The sequence below is a fragment of the Gracilinanus agilis genome, chromosome 1 (assembly GCF_016433145.1).
Source record: "Gracilinanus agilis isolate LMUSP501 chromosome 1, AgileGrace, whole genome shotgun sequence".
NCBI lineage: Eukaryota > Metazoa > Chordata > Mammalia > Didelphimorphia > Didelphidae > Gracilinanus > Gracilinanus agilis.
The window spans coordinates 571,822,183-571,844,741 of record NC_058130.1 but is presented as its reverse complement, the minus strand read 5'-3'; the positions used below and the strand labels follow the sequence as shown (position 1 = coordinate 571,844,741).

The window sequence follows — 22,559 nt, the reverse complement described above, 5'->3', positions numbered from 1 at the left end:
ACCTCCTCACTCCTCCCAGCCCTCAACCCGAAGACCTCTCTTCTTCTTCTCTCCTCCTGGGAGAAATTCCCAGAATCCTCTGCAGGTCTCAACTGTCAGCAACTGCCAGTAACTGCCTTCTCCTCCCTTGATTCCATCTCCTTTGCACAAAATCCCATCCTTACAGATGGCAGCCAAAGTAAGGTGCTTGGTAGGGCTAAGGGAAGATCTGTCTCTGACATATGTCAAAACAGCCTCAACCTCGAACCCCAAACAAGTTAGTTACCACCATTTCTAAAGATAGTTCTTTGTGTCACTTCCTGTTCCTTCCTTCCTCATTTACGTGGACCAGTGGCAGCTTTAACTTTGCTTTGGACTGCCTGGGGCAGTCAGTAGTTTTTGATTTGTTACTCACTAGCACACATGGATCATAGATCTCACCCCCACTTAAATATTATGACCCTGCGCAGGCCACTTTATCTTTCAGCCTCAGTTTTATCATCTATAAAATGAGTATAACAGTACCTACTTTCAGGATTGGTGTGGCATATGTATATGTGCTATAATTTTGTAGGATTAAGTGGGGGTGTATAAATTCCTGGTGGCTAAAATCTAAAGAATAAGTAGGGGAGAATTAATCCCATATTCACAGTATAAAGTCTATCCCTGATTTCTCTCCTTCTGTCAAGTGCATCGCCATTCTTCCAGTCACTTAGCTCACAACCTTTTTTTATACTTGACTCTTTTTTAAAATTTTTTTATCCTTGACTCTTTATTTTCAATTACCTTTTCCCCATATCTAATCATGGGCCAAGTCTTATCAGTTCTATTGCCTCATTATCTCTTACATGCATCTCTTTGTTTCCACTTGGACTGTAATCACTCTCTCTCATTACCTCTTGACTATACTCTTCTTGGACTCCTTTATCCACTTTCTCTACTTTACATTTCCTCCTACACATCAGTGTATCAATGACTTCTCATTACCACAAACCTAAAATATGTATTCCTCTGTGAAGCCTTTAGAAGCTTAACTTCTCCCTGCCTTTCTAGGCTAATTACAAAATTATAGCTTATATACATATGCTACACCAATCCTGGGAAGTAGGTGCTGTTATACCCATTTTACAGATGAGAAAACCGAGACTAAAAGATAAAGTGGCCTGTGCAGTGTCATGCAACAAGTAAATGTCTGAGGCAAGATGCAAATTTAAGTCTCCTGATTCCAAGTCCAATTCTTTATCCACTGTGCCACAAAGCTGCCTGCATATGTTGTATAGTTATTCCAATGCTATATTCCAACCAGTTGGGCCACAAATGATGTTTTATCTTTCTTTTTTTTTTAAACATTTATTAATATTCATTTCTAACATAGTTACATGATTCATGCCCCTGCTTTCCCCTTCACCCCCCGTTGTCCCCCCATCCATAGCCGATACACATTTCCACTGGTTTTGACATGTGTCCTTGTTCAAGACCTATTTTGAAATTGTTGTTAGTTGCATTGGTGTGGTAGTTTCGAGTCCACATCCCCAATCATGTCCTCCTCAGCCCATGCCTTCAAGCATTTGTTTTTCTTATATGTTTCCTCTCCTGTAGTCCTTCTTCTGAATGAATAAATCCCTCAGAGCTGTCTTGTGTCATTGCTTTCTGCTGGTACAGAAGATCATTACATTCGATTTTACCATAGTATATCAGTCTCTGTGTACAGTGTTCTTCTGGCTCTGCTCCTTTCGCTCTGCATCAGTTCCTGGAGGTCTTTCCACTTCACCTGGAATTCCTCCAGTTTATTATTCCTTTGAGCACAATAGTATTCCATCACCAGCATATACCACAATTTGTTCAGCCATTCCCCAACTGAAGGACATACCCTCCTTTTCCAGTTCTTTGCCACCACAAAAAGCAAAGCTATAAATATTTTCATACATGTCTGTTTATCTATAATCTCTTTGGGGTACAAACCCAACAATGGTATGGCTGGATCAAAGGGCAGGCATTCTTTTATAGCCCTTTGAGCATAGTTCCAAATTGCCAGCCAGAATGGTTGGATCAGTTCACAACTCCACCAGCAATGCATTAATGTCCCAATTTTGCCACATACCCTCCAGCATTCATTACTCTCCTCTTCTTTCATTTTGGCCAATCTGCTAAGCATGAGGTGATACCTCAGAGTTGTTTTGATTTGCATTTCTCTAATTATTTAGAGATTTGGAACACTTTCTCATGTGCTTATTGATACTTTTTATTTCTTTACCTGAAAATTGCCTATTCATGTCTCTTACCCATTTTTCAATTGGGGAATGGCTTGATTTTTTATACAATTGATTTAACTCCTTGTATATTTGAGTAATTAGACCCCTGTTAGACTTTTTTGTTATAAAGATTTTTTTCCCAATTTGTTGTTTCCCTTCTGATTTTGACTACATTGTTTTTGTTTGTACAAAAGCTTTTTAGCTTAATATAATCAAAACCATTTAATTTACATTTTGTAATTTTCTCTAACTCTTGCTTGGTTTTAAAATCTTTTCTTTCCCAGAGATCTGACAGGTATACTATCTTGTGTTCACTGAACTTATTTATATTTTCCCTCTTTATATTCAAGTCATTCACCCATTTTGAATTTATCTTGGTGTAGGGTGTGAGATGTTGATCTAAACCTAATCTCTCCCATATTGTTTTCCAAATTTCCCTCTTTTATACTATACTGCTATACAAGGTAGAACTTGGAAGGGCAGGGCAGATGGGTACTTTGAAAAATGTAGATAATGTAAAATAGAAGATAGCAATAAAATGTATTTGTTTAAAAGAATGGGAAGGTGATGAGAATCAAATTTAGTGGCTCAGCAATGGTATTTACCAACTTTTTCAATAAACTGAAATGTATTTCATTTGGGTCTAGTGACTTGATTTTAGCAAAGGCCTTTAGGTATTTTCTTCTTTATCGCTTTTGATCTTGGGTATTAATTCTTTACTGTTCATTTTTATTCTGTCTTTTATAATTCAAAGATCATTCTATCAGAAAAAGCAAAAGAAAAATAAGAGAAATGAGTTGCTAGCTTTGCCTTTTCTCTGCTGTCTGTTTTCATTGTCCCATCTATCTCAAGCAGCAAACCTAAATGTAAAACTCTTTACAATCTAACCCCATCCTACCTTTCCAACCTCATTACATATGACTCTCTTTTGGGCATTCATTGATCTGGTCGTACCTTGTGTTCCTTACCCATGATACATCTATCTTTGATTTTTATGGCTATTGACTATTGCCTACATTTGCATTGCTCACCTTCCTCATCTCCTTTTGAAATGCCAGGATTCTTTTAAGACTCAGTTTCAGCACCACCCTCTCTATGAGCCTTTCATAATCCCACCAACTTCATGTCATCTTCTCTAAGGCTTCCATATCTGCTTTGTAGCTATTTTACCTATATTTAGTGTGTTTTTTAAGTTTCTTTTTTTTTTAATTCCTAGAATTTCTCCACCCCGCACCACAGAAGACATCATCCCAGAAACAGACATGTTCATACAAATTATGTTTTTCATATTTCTATCTTTTAGTTCACTTTCTGAAGCTAGCATTCACAATTTATTCTTCAAGTATTAAATCCGTAGCTGCAGATGCATACATATCTGTGGATGATGTTCTCTTGGTTCTACTCATTTGGCTGTTCATTATCCTGTATAGTTCTTAAGAAGTTTTTTCTAAAACTAGACTGCTCATTGTTTCTTATGGCACAGTAGTAGTATTCCATCAGTCATACTCTACAGTTTCGTTAGCCATTCCCCAATTGATGGGCATCCCCTCAACTTCCAGTTCTTTGACACCACAAAGAGAGTTGCTATAAATATTTTATAACATATAGGTTCTTTTCCTTTTTTTTTTTCTTGAACTCCTTGGGAAACAGACCCAGAAATTATTTTGCTAGTGTAAGGGTATACAGTTTTATAACTCTTTGGATATAATTCCAAATTGCACTCCAAAATGGTTGGATCAGTTCATACTTCCACCAACACTATATTAGTGTCTCCATTTTTCTATGTCCCTTCCAACATTTGGCATTTTACTTTTTTTCATTTTAGTCAATTTGATGGGTGTGAGATGATATCTCAGAATTGTTTTGGTTTACATTTCTCCAATCACTAATGATATAGAGTATTTTTTCACATGGCTTTGATTTCTTTATCCAAAAACTGTATGCTCTTATCTTTTGCCCATTAAGTAATTGGGGATGGCTTTTATTCCCATAAATTTGACAAAGTTCTCTAAATATTTTTGATATGATACCTCTGAGAAGCTGTCTATAAAATTTTTCTCCCAATTTTCTTTTTTCTATCTAATCTTGGCAACAATTGTTTTATTTGTACAAAAACTTTTCAATTTAATGTACACAAAATAATCCATTTTATATTTCACAATATTCTCCATCTCTTGTTGGCTCATAAATTCCTCTCCTGTACATAAATCTAATAGGTAATATGTTCCCTATTCTAATAATTTACTTATGATATCTCCTTTTATGTTTAGATCATTTCTCCATTTTGATCTTATTTTAGTAAATGATGTAAGATATTGGTATGTATCTAGTTTCTGCCAAACTATTTTCCAGTTACCCCAGCAATTTTTACAGATTAGTTATTTCTTATCTCCAAATCCTAGATCTATGCTTTTGTCAAATACAAGATTAGTATAATCTTTTACTACTCTTCATTGTATGTCTTTCCTGTTCCACTGATCTACCTTTCTATTTCTTAGCCAGTACCAGATAGTTTTGATAATTACTTTTTTATAATACAGTTAAAAATCTAGTGCTGCTAAAACTTTGTGCAGCTTGTGTATAGAAGAATGTAAGTTTCTTGGGTTTGGGGACTGTTTCTTTTTTAAGCCTTTTTATCCCCAGCTGCTAGTATGGCTCTTAAAACAGAGTAGGTGCTTAATAAATTGTTATTGACTGATTCCTCTTTTCTCCAATATAGGTTTTAAAAAACCAAATAACTTTCAAAAGCTTAGTTTTCATTGCTAGTTTCAACTCATTCTGAGCTTAAGCATTTTTGAAACCACTGTCCCATGCTTTTGTAGCTATTTTCAGTTTTATCTGCCAATGCTTCCACCTCCACCACCTCTTTTTACACTGTATTGGTTGATGAAATTTTTTGTGCCCTCATCAGACAACTCCCTCTTTTTCCTCCTTATTGTTTCTCATTGTTTATTCAGTGTTTTATGCTTGAAAGCTTTCCATTTCTCCTAGGTTAACTTTCCTGGTAAAATTTTTGATCCCTGGGACCCTCCCCACCTTTCTATGAATGCTTTGAAAACTGCTTTCCAAAAATCTGTATGCCATATTGTGGCTTGACTTTTATCTCCTCTATCATAGGTTTTAATGATCAAAATCTGTTTTCTACCATAAAAATTTTATTTTTTGAAGTTATATTGATTTTTTTTTGCCTTTTTTAGATTATTGCCATGGCCCTTACTCTTGTCACCCCAACTACTCCATAGATCCTCTTCATAATGAAAGGAGATTTAAGGAAAACAAATGGATCCAGCAGTTATGTCAGCTAAAAATTCTATACCTGTAGCCTATCATTTCTCTTCTAAGAAGTTATATATTTTATTATTTGTTTTCCTGAACCAAGACTAGTTTTTGCATTTCATCTGAATTCTGACATCTTTTTTCCCCCTTACTTTAAAATCCTTCCCTTTCATCTTAGAATCAATACTGTGTGTTAGGTCCAAGGCAGAAGAATGGTAAGGGATAGTGTGTTATTGGAAATTTTGAACCTTTGAGCTACATTTCCCAGGAGCCCACTGGCTTCCTCTTGTTATGGGCTGATGTAGAAAGGGGGATAAAATTGAGGGGTCTGGTGTGGCTAGTGTCCTCTTTCCTTCCTATGGCGGCTTGGAGTCGGGAATGTGGGCTGTCTGAACAGGTAATTTAGCCATGGCATGTGGATTTTATTTTGTTACTTATTTATTCCTTTACTTCTAGTGATTACTAATAAATCTTATAAAAACAAAATATTGTTAAAGTTATTATTTATATTCTTTTAAATTCTTACAATAGGCAATGGGAACAAGTGACTTACCTATGGTCATACAACTAGGAAGTGTCTGAAGTCAGATTTGAACCCAGGACCTTCTGTCTCTATGCCAGGCTCCCAATCCAGGGAGCCACCTTGCTTCCCTTTTATTCCCCTGGAAATTTTAAAATTTTGTTTTCTTTTACATTATTTCATTATTTCGTTCTAATTTTTCTCTTTGTTTCTGCTTTCTTCATTCTTCTTTAGTTCATCTAATCCCTCCAATGTATTTTAAAATTACTCATATATGATGCTTCTTACCAAAGTTCATCTTTAACTCATTGATGTCCTCTGGGTGGTTTTTTCACTATAAATCATATTTGGAGCTCATCACTATAGAAGAAGTGTAGTGAGGGCAGATAGATTTTCCTGAATTTTATGGCAAGAAGGACATTGTGACTGAAGAAGATGAGCTGATCTGTTGCAAGAGGAAAGAGTATTAGACAATCCAAGTGATATTTTGGTACTGATATCTATGAAATATGAAATAACAGGAAAGTTTTCAATATGTTTGGTAGATCTTTGGAATATTTTTATGCATTTATGCATTTGTTAGAGAAAATGAGGTATCGATGGTTTGCAATTATACCAGTAGAGGTTGTGCTTATGTCAATCTTTATCACAGTTTTATCACAGAGAGTGTTGTGATGAAAAATGTGGACACATAAGGTTTTCAATGGAACATTTATACTTATAATGGGCATTTCTGAATAGTATTCACTGCAGCCTTCTTGGTAAACAGTGATAATATATCTAAATAATAGCATTCATTTAACATGAATGGATGACAAGCTTATTTTCAATAGGAAATACTTTTTAAAATGAAATGTTTGAATATTTTTGCCTATTTTTATAAACTCTTATCTGAAAAGTCCCCGATTCCCTGTTCCACAATACAAAATCACACTTAATGTGATAGCTATTGTCATAACTATTGGAATTAAAACTTCAATTCTATTTGTTTTTTCAAATATACAACTGATTATTTTTGCAAAATAATTAAACATACTTAATAGAAGAATTGTTAGAATGATAAAGCTATACCTAATTATTATAAAATATTTGTTAATAAAAACTGCTTGAGATAATACAGATTATTGAATTTGGCACTGTAAAAATAATATAATGGGCGAGACAAAAATAAGGACAAAGAACTAGAAAATAAACTTTTTGTTTAAAATATATATAAGGGTAAAAGGATTTCTAATTCTAAGGGATTCTAACTCCACCCAAATAAACTCCCAGGTCCCACAAGGAACTATTTCTCCTGTGGTTCACAGGCTATGCTAATCCTCCCTTGTCTAACTAATCAAATTTATCCTATTCTAAATAAACCTAACCACTCTAACTCTTAACTTTGCCTTGAAGTTAAAAAGATAACCAAGGCTAGCTGGTTGAGTCTCCACAAGAATCAAGTTAGGACTCTGAGCCTTAACAGATTCAGAGTCCAAACCAAAGACCAGGTTTCCTGTGGTCTTTTCAGAGTTTAACCAATCTATAAACAGCAACAGATAAATGAATAGTGTTTCCCAAGTTGGAAAAGAAAACACTCCACTCCTAAAAGTCTTTCACTCAGACAGAGACAGAGAGAGGCAAAGATGTTGCCTTCTCTAGCCCTGAGAGAGAAAGAAACTGTGTGTGGCTCTGTTGCCTGCCAAAGCCCCCACCTGGAATGCCACACCCAGAAAGTGTAACTGTCATAGAATAACGGTTATAACTGCCAACAGTTGAAAATAACACTCTCAGCTCTTTTTGAAACTCCAATTCTTTCTCAAGCCAGATTCTCTATTTCTTATCTCTAAACCAATAAAACAATACTTATTTTCTAATATCATCCTTATTGAATTTGGCACCCAGACCCTCAAAATGCAACATAGAAATTATTCTTATGTCAAATTCCACTTCTGAAGCATATTAAAAGGATTCATTTTTGAGTTTTTGTGTCTTAATTGGTCTTTTGGAGATCCTATAATAAAATTATCCATGTTTATCATGACAGAACTTTGCAAATCTTTAGTTTGCAATATACAGTATTCTATAGGTACTTAAAACTATATAATTCATTATTCTATAGGTACTTAAAATACCTACTGAATGAGAAAAGATTTGGTGGTGCTTCTGGATTTTAAATACTTTATTCTCCTTTTCCAACAATGGAATGGTGATAAAAATTTACTGGATGGAGAGGAACACCAAGATTTTCTTCTGATCTCTGGGCCTTCTACTTTTCATTTTTCCAACATTGGTTTTTAGTCATGTTTTTAGTATTTTATATATGATTAATTATGTTTTGGGTTTTGTTTTTAATTTTTAAGTAACTCACGAAGTTACATGATTAAATCATTGTCTATTGTCAATAGTATTCATTAGCAATTTCACAATTCTTGAGTTCCCACATGTTGACTTAGCAGGGATGCTTACTGATCTTAATACCATATCTCAGTAGGAAAGAAAATGCAGACTTTTAGAATTCCAAAGATTAGTTTAGTATGAAATAGCATCTGGAACTGTCATCTCATCTTCTTCATAAGTGTGCAAAAATAAAACAGATAGTGCATCACTTAGAGTCAGAATCTAATTCTATATGGTTAAAAGTTAATAATTATTTTTGTGAATGCGAGAATGGATGCATTTCTTTTTTTTGTCATTTTGTTTTGTTTTGTAAGAAATCAAACTCTAGTGTGCAAGCAAAACTCTGATTATATTTTAGAAACAAACACTTTTAGCACATTCCCTCAGTTCTTTGATTTGCTATGTTCTCTCATCTTGAGGCACTCTCCTGGAGTCTGTAACTAATTTAGCAACAGTTGCTAGGGAGGTTGAGCAATTCTCACTGAGAGGTAGTCATTTTAAAAAACAACAAAAAATCCAAGCACATTGCTATCTAGTACCTCCATGGTTGCTTTTATTTTTTCAGCATTATAAAAAGAAAAATAAGAAAATTAAATGTCAGGAAACATGAAGAAAGTATTTTGTGGTATTTTGAAGTGAACATAATGTAGTTTCTTAATAGAACAAAGAAGAAAAGCTAAAGTACTCTTTTTGTTCATCATTTAAAAGATGAAACCTTATTTCTGATCCACAGAGTGGTAACCCTGTTAGTGTCACATTATGTTAGCAAAAGATTCTATTCAGATGAATCCTGTTAATCGAAAAAAATTGTTATATCTCTGCACCAAAAGAAGTTTGCTGGTAGAAAATAATACTAGAGTAGACCTTGGGGAAAATGCCAAAGAAAATTCAAGGGAGCTTCCTTCTCAGTAGGAGTAGTGAGCCTGATGAGCAGGCAACAGTGCATATTATTGATTATTTCTTTCATGGCATTGGTTGCATGTATGTTTGTAGGAAAAATATAAAAACATAGATGACTGGGAAAAGGTGGAGTCAATCACATAACAAAAGAACAGAATAGTTCTCCTGATATCTTTGAAACCGTAAAAGACTTGGAGGAAGGACTTCAATTTAGAATGCTAATAAATAACAAACACTGAAGAGTTCTTATGAGAAAAAATTTTAAAAACCTTTTAAAAATGAGCAAACTAAATGACAATTTTGACATGAAAAAAATAAGAAAATTTATATTTGTTATTGAAAATTTCCTAGTAAAAAGTGACCCTCTATAACTCATGAGAAAACTAGAGCACATGAGTTTGTTCAGAATTTTAGTGGTATACTTGCAGTGAATTTGAACAAAACTCTGCTTTATTTCTATTTCTAGGAATGTTGTTTTAGCCAAATGACTATGTTTCTGGACCTATATCAGCAAACACTTGTTGAGTACCAATACTGCAATAAGTGCTGTGGAACACAGAGTTGAATAAGTTACAGATCTTCAGCTTCAAGTAGCTCAGAGTTTAGAGGAAACAAACCACAACTATAATACAATATGTATAAGAGCAATACCTAATGCTCTGAGAATACACACTAGGGGAAATTCCACTTGGGAGATTAAGTAGAAATGATATTTGAACTGAACTAGATTTGGGTAGGTGAATATAAAGTAGAAGAGCATTCCAGGCAGAAGGAACAGTGCTAATAAAGGCATAGAAGGGGCAAATTATACAATATATGCATGGATTCCTGAAGTTGTATCTTTTGCTTTGACTAGAAAGGTAGATTGGTGCCTTTTGTGGGGTGGGATGAGGAATCTTAAATATATTAAGGTATTTGGAAAAGAATCTCTAGGCCAAGGAGATATTGAAGATTTTTTAAAAGGGGAGTTTTCAAAATTTTACTCTAGTACTTAGAAAATAAAAAATAATAATAACTTAGAAGATGTTATTATTCAGTACAAGAAAGTATATTATTTTGAGAAAAAGAAATACTCTCTTGGCGACAAAGTTCCACAGGTTCTCACTTTTACTAATACTATTCAACAAGGATTTAGTAATGAAAAAAGGTTCTGGGCTCCTTCCTATAGGGGTAGAGATGAAGGGTTAGTGACCATCTAAGAAGAAACCCAGTAGGGTGTAGATATTAATGGGCAGGCTTGGAGAAAAGGCACCCTCTTTGGTAAATGTTTCTGCTTCACTGGATCGAAGGAAGGCTGCTTTTGCTGGTAGATGTTCTTGCCCAGATGCTCTGCTTGATATCAATAATCACAGAGTTGTTTAAAAAAAAATACTCCATGGACTTTTTTTACTTCTAGAGCAATGATTTTATCTCTATTATTATATCTTTCAAAAACCCTCATGTGATTTTGTTAAATATATGGGAGGAATCTTGTTGGAAGAGAACCTCCCAGACAGAATCACAGAATTTGGAAAGAACCTCAGCAGTCAACTAGTCCAACCCATAACCGATGAAGATTCCTCACTACAGTTTACTCATTGAATAGATATCCTACTTCTGGTTGAAGACTTCCAATTAGGAGGCACCCATTTCCTACTAAGGCAACCTATTCTACTCATTCGTTAAGAAATCTTTGTTTATCCTTTATGCAACTTCTACCCATTATTTCAGATTCTTCATTCTTGGGTCAGATAGCTCTCTTCCACACAATGCACTTCATATAATTGGCAACTATCATATTACCCAAAGCCTTCTTATTTCTAGGCCAGTCACTTTTAGTTCCTTCATGTAAATAGCATATGGGAAGCACACATGGCACTTCATAGTCTTGGTTGTACTTTTATTTGGCTAATCAGTTCCCTTCCTAAATGTGTTTGGAAATGAATATAGATGACTATATGTGAATTGTCTGCATTGAAATAATAATTAAACCCATGGGAGCTAATGATCTCACCAAACTGAACCTCTGATCCATCTTTCCTTTAAACTACAACTTTTTTTGGGAGTAGAAACACAGAAGAAAAACAACTGCTTGAACACATGGGATGATGGGGATATGATTTAGGATGTAGACTCTAAATGACCAATAACCACTCCAGTGCAACTATCAATAATATGAAAATAGATCTTGATCAATGACGCATGTAAGACCCAGTAGAAATGCATGTCAGCTATGGGGGGGGGGGTGTTGAGGGGGAAAGAAAGAACATGAATCATGTAACCATGAAACATTTTTCTAAAAAATAAATAAATGAATACAATGGTGTTCTTACAAAACAAATAAATGAAAATAAATAAACTATAACTTTTGCAGGGGGAGGAGGTGGAAGGTAGTCTGTTTATTGTCAGAATGCCAATATTGATATAATTCATTTTCTTCAGTTCATAGTGGTAGTTGAGGATAGCTAGGTGGCAGAGTGGATAGAGTGCAAACCTCAAGGTATGAAGATGCATCTTTTTTACTTCAAATCTGGCCTTAGACACTAGCTATGTGACTCTGGTTGAGTCATTTAACTGTTTGCCTCAGTTCTTCTTCTGTAAAAAATGAGGTGGAGAAAGAAACAGCAAACCATTCCAGTATCTTTGCCAAGAAAACCCCAAAAGGAGTCATGAAGAGTCAGACACCACTGAAAAATGACCAAACAACAAAATATCCACTTGGTCACTCGTCAAGAATTTTGTATTTAGAAAGCAAATACAAGCCATTTCTGGGTTCACACTCATAAACTTTCCAAAATGTTAGAACATAGCACAGATCACCTTCTCCTGGCACCACTCCCAAGACTTCAGATTCACTTCCATGCTACAGAGAATTAGCAGTAAAAGATTTTCTTGAACTGGCAGCATGTATATTAAACTCAGATCTGAACTGAACACAAAAAGGACTTGAGTCTTGATTACATTTTAGAAATTGCATAGCTTTTAGTTAACACAAACTGCTTGCTCCTTCAAAAATCCGTCTTTTAAGTTTTTATCTATAATATTCCTATGGATAATATTATCCCTAATATTCTTTGTGATTTTGTGGGCCCATAAATTATAGTTAATATTATTGTTTCAAAGGAAGTGAAATCATGGTTGAAGCATAGGGCAATGAAAAAAAATTTGATAGTTATAATAAGTACAATGCAACATGATGCTCATAAAATATCAAAGGGACTAAAACAACTCCTCCAGCACAGTAGGCAGATATTCTTTCGAGATTTTATGGAAATTCCTAGGTCTGACTTGCACTAGATGAAATGACATGAAGAACTTAGTGGAAGTAATAGTCTCACCAAGAAGATCATAGATTCATCAAAAGGACAGAGGAATATAAGGATCTATGCTCAAAAACAATGATTAATCTTTTGAACGCTTTTTCTAAACTTTTTTCTCAGATGTATGGGCTACTCCAAAGAACTGTGCTTCTTTTGGTTAGAAGTCTTCTACAAGCATCTTTTTTTTCCCTCTCTCTTACCTTCACTGAATAGAATTGCATGTTTTTTAAGAACTTCTGACCTGTTTGTAGTCATAGATTTTTTTTTTAATGAGCTCTCTATCCCTTCTGCAGATTGATGCTGAGTATCTTCTCTTCCTCTGCTTTTCTTAACCCCTAGTCTAGCTTGAGACTGAACTAATTACCTCTTGGAGCTATTGAATATTTGTTTTAAAAGTAGATGACTTTGTTGGCTCCAACTTATTCAATTTAGGAGAATTTTGTGCAGGAATCATATATATAGATCACTATTGCAAATTTCAGAGATCCTATGCCACTGCCATACCGTATAATAAAGCATTCTTTCCAGACCTTTAGTGAGTCTCATATACTAAACCATGCAAAAATATACAACATTATTTTTAAACAGTTTACTTATGTCATTTTGTGACACAATCTTAAGGTGTTTATTAAATTATTTCTGATTACATAGATACTACAATTCATCTAGAATCTTTTTTGCACTAGTTCTAAAATCTATATTCAGCAACTAAAGTGTTTTTCAATAGTATTTTTCAAATTTCCCAAAAATTATTACTTGACTGTAATTGAACTAGAAGAGATGAGCATAAGTATAGTTTTTTGGGAATAAAAGATTTATTGGGGGCAGGGGGAAAAGTAAACATTAATTTTTTCTGAGTTCATTTTAATTTTAATTCCTCTCAGTGCATATAGAATACTGTCTGAAAAAAAAAAAAAAACTTGGCTGTTTTGTTCATCTTTCACTAACGTACTATTCCAGTCCCTCATTACAGTACTAAAAAAAACCTGACATCTAAAAGACTGTCATTAGACCATATCCTATTAGATAGCCCTTGTCAAATCTGAATGGCTTATGGTATCATCTTTGAAACAGATTGTGTTTATTTACCTGACTGCCAGCCCAATTAAGTTCAGTTTGACTTATCACTACTAACTAGATGGATAAAAATTTTGCCTACATTAATGTATGAAGAATGTCTTAATGAATTAAAGTGTAGAAGATTTCAGTCTCCACCTAAAAGAAGGATTTTCATCATAGGTAGTTCTAAAATTATTAGCTAGAGAAAATTTTTTTATGAAATTGAGCATAGAGTTTGAGGTGTTTTGATAGCTTAAGCTGTTGCCATGCTCAGAAATGAATATGATTAAATGTCTAGGCAAAAAATGTTTGTACTATTTCAGAGAAAATAAATTTATTAATGCTTTAAAAATTTTTTTTATAGTATTTGTCTGATCTTGCCAAATAAGTTTGTACAACTTAGGGTATCTCAAATTAGGGAGACCAAATTAGTCTTTTCTTCCAAAGAGAAAAATCCTATATGCAATTTTATTTACTCTCTAAAGATTTTCAGTTAGAATCCAGCATTAAAAATGGCTTGTTCTTTAAACACAATAATAGAACTTAGTCTATTTCATTCTAGTCTTTTCTTTTGGCAAGATATAGTGGGATTTGGGAAATGTACAGAGAAATGCACTGCACTTCTAGTAATGATTTCTGGTCCCTAACAGTGTTAAAAATAATGTTTTCTATATTCAGCATAAGAAACTTAGCTTAATATAGTTAATAAATGCAAGGCTTATGGGAAACATATTTCAAAAATACATTGAAACATAGCTGAAGCAGTATAACTTAGCCCTTTGACAGTCTGGGAACAGCAAGGATTATATCTAGCTGGTACACTAAAATCAGAAATAAAATCTCTGAATCTAAATTATGCTCCATCATATCAATGGATAATAAAAGATAACAGCATATTTCTTTTTTTTTCCAGATGGGAAATTTTTACTTAATTAAAAAACTTTTTAGTCAACAGTTCAATGAGAAATTGGCACATGTGATTGTGTGAAAACAATGTTCTGAAAATTTCAAGCTATAATATAAAACACAATAGTGTTACTTCCTTTTCAACACTTTTTTCAGAGCTGGTTTTATGGGTTTGAAAATTTTCAGAGCTTCCAAGGTAATCTGATTGGGGGAGATTGTGTTCACTATTCTCTTGGTCTGTACTCTGGCTCTTACCCAAAAAGGTCCTTATCCCTTGGGATTGCAATTGATACTGCACCTCTGTATCTCAAAGAGATAATAAAAAAAGGGGAAAGGACCTACTTGTGCAAAAATATTTATAGCAGCTCTTGTTGTAGTAGCAAAGGACTGAAAATTGAGATGATGTCCATCAATTGGGGAATGGCTGAACAAATTGTGTTACATGTTGGCGATGGAATACTATTGTGCAATAAGAAATGGTAAGCATGATGATGTCAGAAAAAGCTGGAGAGACTTGTATAAAATGATACAGAGTGAAGTGAGCAGAGCCAGGAGAATATTGTATATAGAAACAGCAATATTGTATGATAATCAGCTGTGAAAATTTGGCTACTTTCAACAGTGCAATGATTGGGGACAATCCTGAAGGACTTATGATGGGGGACGTGACTCACTAGCTGAGAAAGAACTGTTGGATTTGAATGGATGTGGATCAAAGCATACTATATTTCATATCATTGTATTTACAGTTTTATTTGGCGGTTTTGGTTTTGTATGAGTGTATCCTTACAAAAATGACCAATATGGAAATGTGTTTTACATGATAATAAAAATAAATTTTTTAAAACTGATACTGTTTCTAAGGACCCCTACTCTGTTGGACCAGAAACAGTACTCTAGCAACATATTTCTTAAACTGTTACAAATGCAAGGAATTTGTTATAACCTTCAAGGTAGAATATTTAGGTTGGTCACTTGAGACAAAAACCAGTGTCATTAGCTTTCTTAGTAAATGAACAAATGGTATGTGAGTGCAAAGAAAGGAAAAAACAGTGATTGATAAAAGTCTGAATGACTTCATCAAGTACAGAAATGCCACACTAATTTGATTTATTTTTTTGATTGTCTATCTAGGTTGGTAGATCAAGAACATGCTATAGAAATTAGTATATTTAGATTGTTGCAAAGTATTTAACAAAAATTTCATTTGCTGTGCTTATGTTAAGTTAGAAATTAGGACTAGATGATAATATCGTTAGGTGGATTTGGATCTGGTTCAATGATCAAAAGCAAAGAAAAGTCATTCAAGGGTCAATGTCAACTTAGAAAAGAGGCCTTTTTTTGAAATTGAGAGATCTCTTTTTGGTCCTGTATTATTCAACATTTTTTATCAGTGACTTAGTTAAAGGTACAAACACCATACCTCTCAAATTTGTATGACAGTTATCATGGAAAATAACAAAGATATTGGAAAACAGAATTAGGAACTAAAAAATCTTGATTAAAATTATAGGCCATAAAATCAGTTAAGGACTAATTTAGAAGTCTGTACTTAGGTTTTAACAATCAATCTCTTATATGAGGATGAGGGAGACATGGCTAGGTAAGATTTGGGATCTTTAGGATTTTCTGGATGGTAAGTGCAGTATAAAGCAAGAATATGACTTGGTGCCCAAGAAAGTCAATTTTGCTCTATGCTGCTTGAAGAAAGAAAAAACTCCTAGATCTGCTCTGTTCTTCCCTGGCCAGGCCACAGTTAAATACTGTACTTAGGACTATACATTTAGGAAAAACATAGACAAATTGAAAAAAATGACAAAGACAACAGGTTGAAGCAATATGCATATGAAGATCCATTGAAGAAACTAGAGATGTTTAGAGAATAGAAGATTTGGAGGGACATAACTGTTTTCAAGTACTGTAATTGAAGATCTCTTACATCGAAGTATTAGACTTCTTACATTTAGCTTTTGAGGGAAGTGGATGGAAGTTGCAAATAAAATTTCAGCTTGACTATAGAGAGAAACTTTCTAACAATTAAAGACATTCTAAAGTAGAATGAGCTGCTTTAGGATGTTAGGGGTTACTTCCCTCCAATTAGAACAGGGCACTAGTAGATAGAGCACTAGGCACAGAATTAGGAAGAAATGAGTTCAAATTTGATTTCAGACACTTACTGGCTATGTGACCCTGGGCAATTCACTTAACCCATATTTACCTCAGTTTGACTGTAAAATGGGGACATTGGAAAAGGAAATGGTGAACCACTCCAGTATTTTTGTCAAGAAAACCTCATAGACATCATCCATGGGGACACATAGAGTTGGTTAGGACTGAACAACAACAACAAATTGGAGCTGAGGCTGGATGACTACTCATTGTGGATATTGTTGAAAGAATTTATGGTCAGGTACAGACATTTTAAAGTCACTTATAGCTCCTGGATTCTGTGATTGTGTGAACTATCTTGAATTTTCTAAGAAATGAATGTTTTTTTATCTCTGTTCTGACCTTGAGGAGTAAAGCATATTTTTCTTTATGGATTTTTAGGTTTCTTTAGTGCCATCTTCATCAGGGAGTGCCGAAGTTCCACCAAATATGACTCAAGCAAATGTTATTATTCCTGAATTGAAAGATCGACTTATGGCTCAAGGTAACCTTCTTGGGTCTAGATTTAAATTTCTAATTTTTCAAAGTGATAGATTAGACAAGACACATTTAAATGTTAATTTCACATTAGGAATATAATAATAAGAATAGTAATAATATTTCAAGTAAGTCATTTGAAAAATAAGTTAGGAATTCACCTAAAAGAATCTAATTCCAAAAGTGCTCTTTATTAACAGAAATATTTGTTAGATTTATAGATCAGGAAAATGATAATTAATTTTTTAAATCCCTTATCTTTTGCCAGAATGTGTCACTAATGTATTTATTTTGGAAATCATGCATTCTGATATTCTTATACTGCCTTCTAGAAATTCTTCTGGTCATTCTATTTGAATAACCTTAAATTTGAGCAACAAAATAGCTACATTTTTCCTTTTCCTCTTGAAGAAATAGTTGGTCCTTTATATACCATCTAGAATTTTTTTTTCCTTTATCAACACATAATAATTTCTACTATTCATGCTTGCTGCTTCACAAAAATCTTCCTTATACCTCATCCTTACATATAGCTCAGCCAAATAGCATGTTTATTGTACTAAATTATGGGAATACAAATACAAGTAGAAAGAGAGTCTTTGCCCTCAAGGAGTTTACATTCTAATGGAAAAAGATAGCATATAAAAGAAGGCTGAAAAGGAGAGGCAGAAATGAAGCTATAATGAGGTCCAATGCTTGGTAGAAGAATTCCTGAGTGCTGCCTGGAGATGATTGTGACTTGGCTGACCTGGTTGTCCTGTTTAAATGGAAGTTCTATAACAGGGGCAGCTGGGTGGCTCAGTGGATTGAGAGCCAGGCCTAGAGACTGGAGGTCCTAGGTTCAAGTCCGGCCTCGGACATTTCCAGCTGTGTGACCTTGGGCAAGTCACTTGACCCCTATCGCCCACCCTTACCACTCCTGGGCTAAGGATGGTCCCTAGCCGGGATGAAAAAGGAGGAAGGTTGGGCGTGGGGCTAGCAACCCCACCCTGTAAAAACTACATCTGCTAAAGAAACTGCAACCTAAAGTAGGGGCAGCTGGGCTAGCTCAGTGGATTGAGAGCCAGCTCAGTGGATTGAGAGCCAGGCCTAGAGAGGAAAGGTCCTAGGTTCAAATCCAGGCTCAGACACCTCCCAGCTGGGTGACCCTGAGCGACTGTGTGACCCATTGCCTACTGGTTGTGGCCCTATGCTCCTAGAATGGAGTCCTAGGATAAAAAAATAAATAAATAAAAATAACTAGCAGCAATGAAGATCTAGAGTAAGGCTAAGAGAAAGAAAACTAGCCACACTCAGAGGAACGTGGGAGTAGAAACACAAAAGAAAAACAATTTCTTGATCACATGGCCTCATGGGAATATTATTGGGGATGTAGACACTAAACAATAACTCTAATCCAACTATCAATAATGTGGAATTAGGTCTTAATGATACATGTAAAACCCAGTGGAATTGTGTGTTGGCAACGGGGAGGTGGGGTTGGGGGAGAGGGAAAGAACATGAAACATGTAACTATGGGAAAATATTCAAAATTTAAATTTAAATTAAAAAAAATTAAATGGAAGTTCTGGGAAAAGCCAGTCAGTCAGAAGTGGAGTGTGGAAGATGAGGAAGAGAAGAGGGAAAGGGTTATTTAAAACATTTACTCTGTTTCAGGCCCTGTGCTAGGTGCTTGAGAATATTATCTTATTTAATCCTCATGACAATCATGGAAAGTAAGGATTCCTATCCCCACTTTGCAATTGAGGAATATGAAACAGAAGTAAAGTGATTTGCCCAGAGTCACAAAGCAGTATGAGACTGAATATTAACTCATATCTTTCTGATTACTAGGTCAGAATTTGATCCTGTCAACTTGGAAAATTACAGAACTACTAAAGTAGTCAGAAAAACCAAGTCTTTAATAAGGAAAGAGATAGGTTCAATTTAATCAGCTGCTATCACAGAGCCAAGCACCAAAAAACTACACATAGTCAAAATGCTGGGGCCCTGGGAACTGTATCTCTGGGAGGAATCAAAGCTAGAAGAAGAACAATAGAACCCTAGAACCCTGGGGGTGGGGATGTTTTATACCCTTTGGGGAACTCAGGACATCAAACCTACATTGGCAGGTTGCAAGCAGGCTAGGGAAGGGTATCAGGGAGTGTCTGCTTGCAATAGATACTTAAAAAATGGGTCCTGTGGGGCTGCTGGGTAGCTCAGTGCATTGAGAGCCAGGCCTAGAGTCAGGAGGTCCTAGGTTCAAATCTGGCCTCAGCCACTTACCAGCTGTGTGACCCTGGGCAAGTCACTTGACCCCCATTGCCTACCCTTACCACTCTTCTGCCTTGGAGCCAGAGACAGAAGGTAAGGGTTTATTAAAAAAAAAAAAAAAAAAAAAAAAAAAAAAAAAAAAAGGGTCCTACACAGGTTTTGGTCTTCTGAGAAGAGATCTCTGATTTAATGGGGAAACTTCTAAGACTAAGAGGGTACTTAACATTTGATTAGGTCCTCTAACCCCACCTAAAATGGGATCATCAAGTACTTTAACATCTATTGTTCAGTCTGAAATGGGTAAGAAACAGTCTTATTCTGTTTGACTCAAGAGGATACATTTTCAAGCAATGCACTTTGTAAAGGCAAATTTAGAGTCAATAGAAGGAAAAAAAAACTTTCTAACAAATTAAGTTACCCAAAATGGGAGTTGACTATCTTGGGAGGTAGTAAGTTTTCCTTTTTTGGAAGCCTTCAAGAAAAGGCTGACAACCATTTGTCAGGTATGTTGTAGAAGGAATTCTTTATCAATTTGTGTTGGTTTGGACTAGGCCAGTGATGGGCAAACTACAGCCCGTGGACCAGATGTGGCTCCTTGAAATGTTCTATCCAGCTGTGCAACATTATTCCTAATCTGACAAATACAATGAGTAGGATACAATGAAACTTCAAAAGAGTTGCCTTAGAAACAGACTGACAGATGAGCATTTCCTTTCCTTTGGCCCCCTCTTTAAAAAGTTTGCCTATCACTGGATTAGGTAGTTTCTAATGTCCCTTTCAAACTCAAAGATTCTTTGACATTAAGGAGTAGAGGTTTTATAATTTGCATTAATGGAAGGAGTATTCACACTCAGTAAATTACAGTTTTGTTTTTGTTGTTTTAAGTTTTAACATTTATTATTGGAAATATACCCCAATTCTGTTCTCTTAAAATGCATTTTCTAATAGATTTGTATGAAACAAATAAACCTATTCTTTGTTTTGTAAATTTTATAATGGGTTTTAGGCAAAAAAGCAATAAATCTCTGACTTGAAAACTTTGCACTAATGTAAAATAGATTTTGAAACAAAAAAAAAGAAAAGAAATTGCCTGGAAGGACAACATAATATGAAAATGCTCCCTTTTAAAAATAAATTATTATTTAGTCATTTTACATTCCTAATGAATTTTCATTGTACTCTTGATTTTCATCTTAGTAAAATATACATATCAGTAAAATTATTTTAACAGTTACTTGAATTTCATAGAAAATAATACATGCAAAAATGCCAAATGTATAAAGAAGTAAATGGAATTAGTATAATAATTGCAGGAATATAGCATCTTAGAAGCTCACTGTTTCACATAATGGTTCTTTTCTTATATATGATACTTAAGAGTTTGTATGCTTTCAGGAGTTATATAAGATCAAGAGTTAAGAACTTCCTCCCACCTCCCCACCCCCGCAGCATAGACCTCTTTGGCAGTCTGGCTAAGTTAAAAAAAAAAAACATTTCTTAAGTGCTTACTATATGGCAGTCTGCTAAGTGCTATCAGTCTCTGAGCCTTTTAGAATAATATTTTTAAATCTTAAAATAAAATACATAGAATTACAAAGGAGACCAATTATGTTGAAACCTATTTTCAGAATATAGAAATCAGGTTAAGAACTGCTATAGTAGATGATCAATTTCCTTACTGTTGAGACTTGACCAAACCACCATAACATATTCTTCTTTTATTGAAAGAAAAAAAATTCTTATATAGTGTTGCAGATATCAGACCAGTCGGTGTTTTAATGTCTTCCTAAAAACTTGTAGCAAATTATTATTTTGAATTTATTTGCTACTATATTCTCAAAATAATAGCCAATGGTAAAATGGTTTTATATGTTTATGAGTTTTCACCTCAGTAAAAGTAATTAATCTTTCTAATTAACAGTAGCTTTTTCCCCCTTCTTTAGTTAGTTAATGTGCTTATTTTTTAACTGAGAAATTGCTGAGCCATTTATCATGGTTTTGTTCAGGATGGCAAGAATCTCTTATGCAAGTTTAGAATCCAAAAACCAAACCAAACAAAGAATACATAAGTAACAATAAAGTCCACATAGCTCCCACATAAGACTAATTTTTAAGCTAATAATGTCAACATTCAAGATAGATTTTTGATTTCCTGTCAAATTTGGGATCCTCATAAATAGTTGAGATAATCCCAGTCACAGTCACAAGAAAATATATGTTAAATTTATTTAGAATTATAGATTCTTCAACTGTAGTACCTGTTTTTTCTTGTCTCTTCTTTGAAAATGTTAAAAAATTGTTATTTCTAGAGAAACCTTAGGGGCCACCAAGTCCAACCTCTTCAGTTTACGATGAGGAAAACAAGGCCCAAAGAAATTGCATTATTTACCCACTATTACATGGATAAAGACATGGACAAAGTTACAGGCAGGATATGAATCTATGTTCTTCAACTTTAAAACAAGAGTTCTTTTCAATATACCAAGATACATAATCAGTAAATATTTGAACTTTTCATAGAAGTAAATTTTACTGACTCATTGGAATTTCTTGAAATATATTTTTTGTTTAAAAAATATTCAGAGGGGGCAGCTAAGTAGCTCAGTGGATTGAGAGCCAGGCCTAGAGATGAGAGGTCCTAGGTTCAAATCTGGCCTCAGCCACTTCTCAGCTGTGTGACCCTGGGCAAGTCACTTGACCCCCATTGCCTACCCTTACCATTCTTCTGCCTTGGAGCCAATACACGGTATTGATACACAGTATTGACACCAAGACGGAAGGTAAGAGTTTAAAAAAATAATAATAAAAAATAAAAAATATTCAGAATGTTAAATTTTTCTCCCACCCATATCAGTTTAATATTGAAAAGTTTTCTTCAGAATATAAATAATACATTATATATATAAAAATAAATATATATATATTGTTTTTTATAGTAAATGTAGATTGATATTATAAGAAGTATTAATATTTCAATTATGGCCATGTTGGAAAAATAAAGAATGACCATGTGCCTGCTAAGATCTATTTCATTAGCTATTACCTTCTCCCCATAGAGCACGCGCCTGGCTCCTTCCATACCTCAGAGGA

General features: G+C 34.5%; 1 protein-coding gene across 1 annotated transcript in view; it reads left to right on the top strand.

Moving 5' to 3' along the window:
* Positions 1–22,559, top strand: part of RTTN (rotatin) — a 233,494-nt gene that overhangs the window by 165,064 nt on the left and 45,871 nt on the right. The window contains exon 35 of the mRNA XM_044667121.1: positions 17,121–17,223. Coding sequence (XP_044523056.1) covers positions 17,121–17,223 — 103 coding nt within the window. The remainder of the gene's footprint in view (positions 1–17,120; positions 17,224–22,559) is intronic.